We start from the raw sequence: 9,669 nt of genomic DNA on the forward strand, positions 1-9,669 counted from the left end.
TTTATGATGAAAGATAATGTTTTTACAATATTTCTGCTATCTCAAATTTAATTTTCATATTTGATTTTACGAGATTTAAAAAAACAAAATTTATTATATTTTATATTAAAAAACATTAAAAATAATTTAAAATATAAAACAACTTCCACAATTCCATCTGGATAGTATGAATGCAAAGTAATGTCATTTGGTATAAAAAATGCAGCATCTGAATTCCAAAGAATAATAAATCACATCTTCAATCCTTATTCCCAATTCACGATAGATAACTTACATAATTACTTGTCTACTTCTCCCTAAATTATTCTATTTTTATCCCCTTTCTCTCTAGTTTCATCTCCAACCTATATTTCCTCCCTTGTTCTACATTAATAAGCTTCAAGACTGATCTCTGTCAGTTTCCAAAAGATGAATACAAATACAGATACAGTCTTAGAATTCTTAGCATATACCTTTGCTGTAGCAAGACTCATAAGAAACTTGGGTCCAGCATCAATGGCTGTTTTGGCATCCTTGGCACTTAGTACAGTCCCACTCCCAACCTGCAATTTTGATAGCAGCTTCAAAACTAATGCAGAAAGATGATTTGGTTAATCAATCCATTGCTGGAAACTCTCTACAAAAGTGCTCTAGGTTGACAAACAATTATGTTGTCTGCTACCTTCGCAATTGGTCTGCCAATATATGACTAAACCAGATTGAGCACCTAGAAAACTTTCTGCCTGCATCTGCTAGTAATTATGGAATAAGAGTGAAAAATCAAGGGCTTGTAGGCACTGTGCAAAAGAACCTGTAAGAAAGGCTATACTTTATCAATCAAATTAATTTGGAACTCAAAGGCAAATTCATAGAGTGACTAATAAATTTTATTGTTCCACATTTCATTAATACATACAAAATCATGGATGTAAAATGAAAATAATTTCTCTCATAAAAGTAATTAAAAAAACTTTTCCACTATTGAAAAGAAAGGGGATAATACAATTATAGTTAGATTGAATTGAAGGAGTTTCTTTTTCCAAATTAAAGAGTCAAGCATAAAGTGGTATAGTAAGAACAAGTTATAGACAGGAGATGACTAAAACATGAGATATTGCTCCATTAAGCAGATACGGCATGGCTTTCCAAACCTCTTGTCTCTTCTAGTTTGGAACCTTTAATTCAGACTTCACACTCAATATGAGATGAACTAAGAAAATTTCATCAGAAATCTCATTATTGCCATGTTCAGGGCCTTATTCCTCAGAAATTTCTGATTCCAATAATAACCTGTGCATTACCGCTCGAGAATGAAGACTCATAAAAAGATAATTTCACCAATAAACAGCTCTTAAGAATTAAGACTCATACAAAGACAATTCACCAATAATCTCCACAAGAACAGGTTCCATTCTTGAAGTGGTGGAACCGGTGCATATCTCGCACTATGATTTCTCGTCCAGTCACAAGTGAAATGTATTTAGTTGCATTATGACAGTCACCACAAACTCTCAGGTTTTTTCTAATATGTATGGGTGTGCCTTGGCTGGTATTCAAAAGCCCAAATGCAATAGCTAGCCTCTCACTATGGGTACTGTTTAACTGCTCTTTAACATCATCTTCTACATCATGAATTGAACTTGTGTCAGGCACATAACCTGCAGCTTTGATCTTATCTCCCAGCTCCTCAAGGAAAGCATAGATCTTTTTGGACTGAGGATGGTTTGTGGTTCCAGAATAGAAACTGTGAACTTCATTCCTCAACTCTACTACACTGCAGCCAGGTGTTTTCTGAAGCCCTTTCTTCTTCATCAAAGTTCTAACTTTAGCCACTTTGCCCCACATTGAAGCCATTGCATATATGTTAGCAAGCAGTACGTGGTACCCACCTTCATCTGGATTTAATGCAAACAATTTGTTTGCTGCCTTCTCACCTAACTCAACATTTTTATGAATTTTGCAAGCACCCAACATGGCACCATAGACATTAATCCCTGGTTCAATAGTCATCTTTTGAATGAAATTCCATGCCTCGTCTAGCCGACCAGCTCGACCAAGAAGGTCAACCATGGCTCCATAGTGGTCCATAGCAGGTTCAATGCCATAATCTTTTTTCATGCTGTTAAAATAGCAGAGCCCCTCGTCCACCATACCTGAGTGGCTGCAAGCAGAGAGAACACATAGAAATGTCACATCATTTGGCTTAATGGAGCCCTTTTGCATTTCGTTAAACAATTCTAAAGCAGCTTTTCCAAGCCCGTGTGTTCCATAACCATCTATCATAGCATTCCATGTAGTCACATGCTGCTCGTTCATCATATCAAAAAGCTTCCTGGCAGTGTGAATTGCTCCACATTTTGCATACATGTCAACCAGTGCAGTCATCGCAAAAACATCAGCATCCAAACAACTTCTTATACAAAATCCATGAATCCACTTTGCCTGGCGTGTAACTGATAAGTCTGCCAGAGCAGGAATCACACCCACCATTGTAAATGTATCCGGTCGTATATTTCGAGAATGCATCTCGTAAAAGTAGTTTAAAGCATCATTACTGCGCCCATTTTGAGCAAAGCCTAAAATCATAGCGTTCCAAGAAACAAGGGTTTTACCATGCAATTTTTTGAAAATATCTGCAGCAATGTCAACTCTCTTACATTTGGAGTACATAGAAATCAAAGAGTTCATAACAGAAACATTGGAACCAAGTTTCAACTGATCTGATACCTTATGAACAAACATTCCGCGATCAAGATCACCCAAATCAGCACAAGCATGAGCAGCCCCCATTATAGTAACATCAGTCGGTTCCACTCTTTCATCCAACATCTTCTGAAAAACAACCATCGCTTCCTCAGCATTTCCACTTTGAACATAACCATCAATCATTGAATTCCACGACACGGCAGTCCTCTGTTTCATCCCATCAAAAACCAACCTCCCAATACCAACAAACCCACATTTCGAATACATATCAAGCAATGCAGTGTTCACATTCACAAGCCCTTCCAAACCAGCTCTTATAACATAACCGTGAACCGCCTTTCCTATTTTAACCAACCCCATATCGGCCACAGCAGGCAAAACCGAAACTAGCGTAATCGAATCAGGCCTTTGTCCTTCCTCTTGCATCCTAACAACTAACCCTAAAGCAAGTTTAGCCAAACCATTTTGTGCAAAGCCAGAAATAATCGTATTCCACGAAACCAAATCTCTCTCAGGCGTTCTATCAAACATCTTGTAAGCTTCGTCAATTTGTCTACATTTTGAGTACAAATTAACAACTCCAGTCATTGCAAAGACATTCGAAGAAAACCCATTTTTTATCAGCTGCCCATGAATCTCCTTACCCCTTCTAAGCTCCCCATTATCACCACAAACTTTCAACAAGTAAGTAAAGTTATAAACAACAGGCTTAACATTATCAACCTTCATTCTAACAAAAAACGATAAAGCCTGGTTCAATGATGAGTGCTTGGCATACCCTTTAAGCAAAGTGTAATAAAGAACGTCGAGTTTATCTTCAATGGGTTCGAAAACACAGGCGGCTTCGGGAATGCAGCCGTGATTGCAGAAAAGGCTAAGGAGTTTGGTTTGGAATAAATGTTGGGAGTAGAGATTGGATTTGATGATATGGGGAAGGATTTGGTAGACTTCTTTGATGGAAGTTGAGAGTTCTAAAAGGATGGCTGTTGGGTGTTTGTAAACATGGAGAGGGATTTGGGTTCTTTGAGAGAGGGTGTGGGAGTGGGGTTTTGGTGTTGGGATGGTGAAAGGTGGAGGAGAAGTTAAGAGCTGAGAGCTCATGCTTGCTTTGCCTTTGTTACGTATCTCATGTCTGTTACCCGTTTTCCTTTCTATGTTTACATGGCGTCTTCAAATGGGAGGAGGGCTGGAACTGGATTAGGATTACGGGGATTTTTGTTTTCTCTTGGCGTGTGTTAAATGGGCCGTGTGTGTTGAGTGAGTGTTGATAGCCATATCTCTCACCATTTTTAAATAATGTTGGTCCATAATTATCGAAAATTAATATATATATATATATATATATCTATTGTATTAAATTAATTAAATATAAAAAATATTGTACGATATACAATATAATATATTTTTAAAAAGAGAGCGGGATGTTGTAAGTGACGCCCTGGAAAGGCATGGGGATGGTGCCGTCGGCTTGGAGAAGGTTGACGGATCGGCCGTCGTTGTGAGTGAAAGTGGCGGTTTTGGGTTCGAGGGAAGGGTAGTGGGAGGTGACGGAAAGGAGGTATTGGCGGATTAGCCATTTGGTGTCTTTGGTGTAAGGGAGGGAGGAAGGGCCGAGATGCGAGAGGACGGAGGAGAGGAATTGTTGGGGATTGGGTGGCGGCGTTGACGGCGGTGGAACCATTGGGCGATGAAGGATTCGGACAGAAAAGAGGAAGGGCCAAGAGAGGAAAAGGGTGAGAGATTTTGTTCTGGGATTTTGCTTAGCAGAGCTGTTTTACTCGTCGCTGGTAGCAGGTGGCGCCGTCGCCGAACCTTCTCTTTTGTTTTCTTACTCCATCACTTATTATTATTTTTTTAAATAACATAAAATTTAAATGCCAATTGTTGAATTAAATTTATATACTTTTATTTGAGGCTAAATACAACTCTATATCGAAACTTATTTGTAATTTTATATAATATCGTGAAAAGTGAAATATCATATCACATATTTTAATTTGTTACCTCACGTTTGGTTAATAAATATTAATTTATTAATAATTATAAATATTTATTTAATTTAAAATAAAAATAAAAATTAATTAAATATAATAACAATAGAATATTATTTAAAATATTTAAAAATAATTTAATATGTTTTTTAAGTATTATGGTTTTTTTTAAACGTTAGGATGATTTATTAATTTTAATAAATTATGTAGGCATTGTTGACTTTCTGTTATTTTTTTGAGTTTCTACTTTGTTGCCTTTTTTATTTATTTACAATTTTTTAGTTATTTAATGTTTTCCCATATTTATCAAAGCCAAAACTTTTTGAAGCCCCATTTTCATCCTTTGCTACAAATAGGTTAGCAATTTTCCCAAACTTGAAAAATTTATCTTGCAAAAGTTCTTCTATGATATCTGCATCTAAATTCTTCATATACAAATTTGTGTATTTGACATCAGCACTTAGCATTATTCTGACCACTCTTTTTCATAAATTTTTCAACAAATTTGCATCACAAGATATATAATAATTACAACACAAAGGTAAAATGTTAGAGAATTTTGTACAAAAAAAAAATAGTCCTTACAACTGAAATACCATGCAAACAAAATAATAACAAACATTATAATCATCCCAAAAAAATAAAAAATAAAAGAAATTCAAATATAACATGAAAATTTCTTAATAAAATTGAAACACTAAGAATTTTTTTTAAATTATCAATACTTTAAAATAATTATCTTTGATTTATTATTACTATTATTATTTATAATTTTTTAATTTAAAATTATTCTTTCTTACTATTATTATCATTATTTATAGAATTTTTTTCTAAATATCCTTAATCTGTAATGCTACAATTTCAAGTATAATAGATGATATCATTAATATAGGGTGTTATGATACCAAGTATAATACTTGATATCCTTGATCTATAGTGATACAGTTCAAATCATTATGCTTGACATCCTTGATTTGAAGTGCTACGCTTTCAAGCGTAATACTTGATATCCTTGATATGGGGTACTACGAGTCAAAGCATAATGATGATATCCTTGATACTACTTAATATATCCTTGATTTGTAGTGTTACGTTTCCAAGCATAATGTTTTATATCCTTGATCAGAGGTGCTATAATTTCAATTATAATGTTTGATATCCTTGATTTGTCGTGATATCTACTTGATATCCATAACTTAATCATCTTTGATTTGTAGTGTTATTATTCTAAGCATAATGCCCAATATACTTGATTTGAGGTCTTATGGTATCAAGCATAATATATGATATCCTTGCTATATCATGATATTTACATGATATCCACTAAATATGCTTGATCTGTAGTACTACAATTCTAAGCATAATATATGATATTCTTGATATAGGATGTTATGGTACCAAGCATAATACTTGATATCCTTGATCTATAGTGATACAGTTCAAATCATTACGCTTGATATCCTTGATCTGTAATGCTACACTTTCAAGCCTAATACTTTATATCTTTGATATGGGGTACTACGGTTCTAAGCATAATAAATGATGTCCTTCATTTCGCTTAATTATATCCTTAATTTGTATGCTACTTTTCCAACTATAATTCTTGATATCCTTGATTTGAGGTGCTAAAGTTCCAATTACAATGCTTGATATCCTTGATTTATCGTGATATCCACTACTTAATTATCCTTGATTTGTAGTGCTATGATTCCAAGCACAATGCCCAATATCCTTAAACGGAAGTTCTATGGTTCCAAGTCCAATATCAATTATTATATAACCAAATTATATTAGTTCCATGTAATCTTACTATACTGATATAATTTTAAGCAATAAATTAAGAAGATAATTTTTTTTTAGCCTTCAAATATAAAGTGTTTTTGAAAATAATTCTTCTCATAATTTTGACTGTTTTAGCCAAGAGATAAGATTTTGGGACAAAATGCCCTTAATGAAACCTCCTCATTTATGCGCATTGTTATACACTCGCAGATAGGTGAAAATAAATCTGTCCAGAATTTGCTACACGACATTTTGTTAAAAACATCCTCATGTTGCAGGAGATGATTTTTTTGATTTTTTGGACATTGACGTAAACACAAACGCTAGGTGTATTACACGACAGGTTTATTAAACAATCATTTAATTCATTCTCAAAGATAGAAAACTGTTTGAACAAGTTCAAAGCGAAGTAATCAGTCACAGCAAAGAAGTTCATAACAAACGGTAAGTGAGTGAATGTCGAATTTTTTGTTAAGCTAAAATACCCTCACCTCCCTAAGTTTTGATCGAAATTACATAGAGGTTCATTAATTTTCAAAATAAACATTCCGTCCTAAGAGTGCAAACACCGTTAATAGAAATTATGAAAAGACTAAAATGCCCTTTCTTTCTTTATTAATTTAAAAATTATTATTATATTTTTAAAAAATAAAAAAAATCAGAAGCAACAATTAGTGCTCCCTAGCTCCCCACGAAAGGGGAGCACCAAGGGAGGGGAGCACCAATGCTCCCTTGAGAGCCCTGATCGAGGTCCTTGGGGGAGCTCTGATGCTTCCTAAATGGGGACCTTTTTTTTAATTAATAAAAAAATTATACAATAGTAATTTTAAAAATTAAACAATGGTAAAATTGTCTTTTTACCTTTATCACGTTTCAAGTTGACGAAAATATTAATGGTTGACTAACAACTGGACCTGTTAACTTTAAAATTATTATAGTTTTAATTATGACAAAATGATCAAATTTGCTTGAACATTATTTGAGTGATCTTTGACAAGTTTTTGATATGATTTAACTCCCATACATTTGTTCTTATATAGTTACAAGCTTGACTCTTGAAGTTATTGAACTATATCTATAAGCTTGTATGACTTAGGTGTATGAGTGCTTATGATTCCCATTCATTAAAGTGTGATTTAAAGATTAAAATAAAATTTAGATGCACTCATTAAGGGGAAGTTTTGAACATCTTTTTTAATGATAACAAAAAAGGAGAGGAGGAAGATTTAGTTAAATAGAGTTTGATAGGTCTTCATGTTTAATTTTTTTGTGTGATGTCTAATTATGGTTTTGTTGAATATTATATGCTAGTTATTATGGATATTCAATATATCTTGCTTAGCTATTGTAGATATTGTTTATTTTGTTTAGCTATTGTGGATGTTATAAATATTTTATTGCAAATCTTTAAAGAAAACTAAATGCCTTAACTAAGGAGGAGCAACTCATTATGCATAAAGATTTAAAGCATTCATATTGAACATAGACATTACATTCTTGATCAAGGAGTGTTTTGTCATCATCAAAAATAAGAGAGAGAATGTTGACTCCATGTGTTTTTGATGATAACAAAACATTCTCATTCATTGGTGTTTACTTATATTATTTAAGTGTACAAGAGAAAACTTAAATTCATTAATATATTTGGTATTTGAAAGCAAGTCAAGATGCTTGTTCAATTGCAAGATGGGTCAGTTGGTTAAACAAGTAAGGAAGAAAGAGCCTTAATGAAGACAAATTAGTCTTAATCGATTAACACAAATCCTTAATCAATTAAAGCAATTTTGGGCACTACATTAAGGACAGACAGAAAGGTCTTAACTGGTTAACACAAGATTTAATCAGTTAAGCGGGTGCTGGATGCAAAAAGAAAGTCTTTTGATCGGTTAAAGGAAAATAGTTAACTGGTAAAAGGTCAAAGTTAAAGTGTCAAAAAGTGCCAAAATTCAAATTCAAAATATTGATGACCGTCCAAGATACCAAACCAAGAGATTTAAAGTTAAAGAATTCTTAATTGGTTGGAGCCCATTTTAATTAGTTAAGGATGAATGGAGAGACTAAATTTTGTTGAATTGGAAGCAACATGTGTAAGAATATCTGCCAACACCTCCTTTGGAAAACACTGAATATTGTTGTAAATTTTTTTCCATTAAGATCAATGCAAAAAAAAAAAAAAAAGAGAAACAAAAACCTTAGAAAGTAGTAATGAAAAAACGTTAGTTCAACCTTTTAACTTCTTATATGAACTTACTTCAACCTTTCAACTTCTCAATGTGACCCTTGTAAAGGATGGGGACGTTTTGGATTAGAAATTTAAAGTTTTGTCTCTTGAATTGCAGACAACCTAATTTCCAATTATGAAGTGTTTCATAGCCTTTGAAAAACAAATTATTCACACATCATTTATTGCAATTATAAGTTCTTAAAGCTAAATAAAATAAATAGTCAAACAATAACATAAAAGAGCCAAGTAATTCGAAAAGCCAAACGAAATATATATGATTGAAGGAACATAGGAATAAGTTGTTAAAGATGACATCTCGTGGGGTTTGGAACGACTCCAATTTCATTTTATGCTCACTCTTCATGAATTTTTTCCTCTTTGCATTATTTCACCTACAAAACATATTGTGACTTGATTTATGCAAGTAATTTTTGTGGATCTTATTCCTAGTCTCAACAATTAAAGTAATTGACAAATAACCAATGCTTCCCTCTTGAAAAAAGACTAATATAGAATGGTGTGTAATAACAGTGTCTATTTATGCATGGCAAGTAACAACGCTATTTGTTGGCATGGCGTGTGGCAACTTTCCGTATTGTCTACGTGGCGTGTAACAACTAAACTCAAGTTGTAACAACACATATTATTGACATGGTGTGTGACAACATGTTATATATGGATGTCGTGTAGCAACAATTGCCTACCAAGGCATGGTGTGTAACCACTAGTGTGAAAACTTTTGAAGCTTACTTGGGCTAACAAGTTCAGAGAACCAATACCTGACTCTGTCTTTCATATTACCTTTCGTTGCATTTACCCTGTAAGCATAAGGATTTTAGTTGCAATAAGAAACTAGAATAGCAAACAGATGAAAAATTAAGTTAGTCTATTAGTAGATAACAAACAGAAAATTTGAATGTAAGAAACTGCACGCCATATTATTCCTTTGTACTTACACATTTTCAATAGTTCTATCCAAAACTACTC

General features: G+C 33.3%; 1 protein-coding gene across 1 annotated transcript; it reads right to left on the reverse strand.

The window, feature by feature from the left end:
• Positions 1-825: 825 nt before the first annotated feature.
• CRR22 (Pentatricopeptide repeat (PPR) superfamily protein) lies at positions 826-3,937 on the reverse strand. Its single transcript, XM_018129356.2, has one exon. It carries the CDS (start codon positions 3,784-3,786, stop codon positions 1,360-1,362), a length of 2,427 nt encoding a protein of 808 aa, XP_017984845.2. The 5' UTR covers positions 3,787-3,937; the 3' UTR covers positions 826-1,359.
• Positions 3,938-9,669: the final 5,732 nt, after the last annotated feature.

The sequence above is a fragment of the Theobroma cacao genome, chromosome 10, assembly GCF_053813885.1.
Source record: "Theobroma cacao isolate CCN51 chromosome 10, ASM5381388v1, whole genome shotgun sequence".
Taxonomy (NCBI): Eukaryota; Viridiplantae; Streptophyta; class Magnoliopsida; order Malvales; family Malvaceae; genus Theobroma; species Theobroma cacao.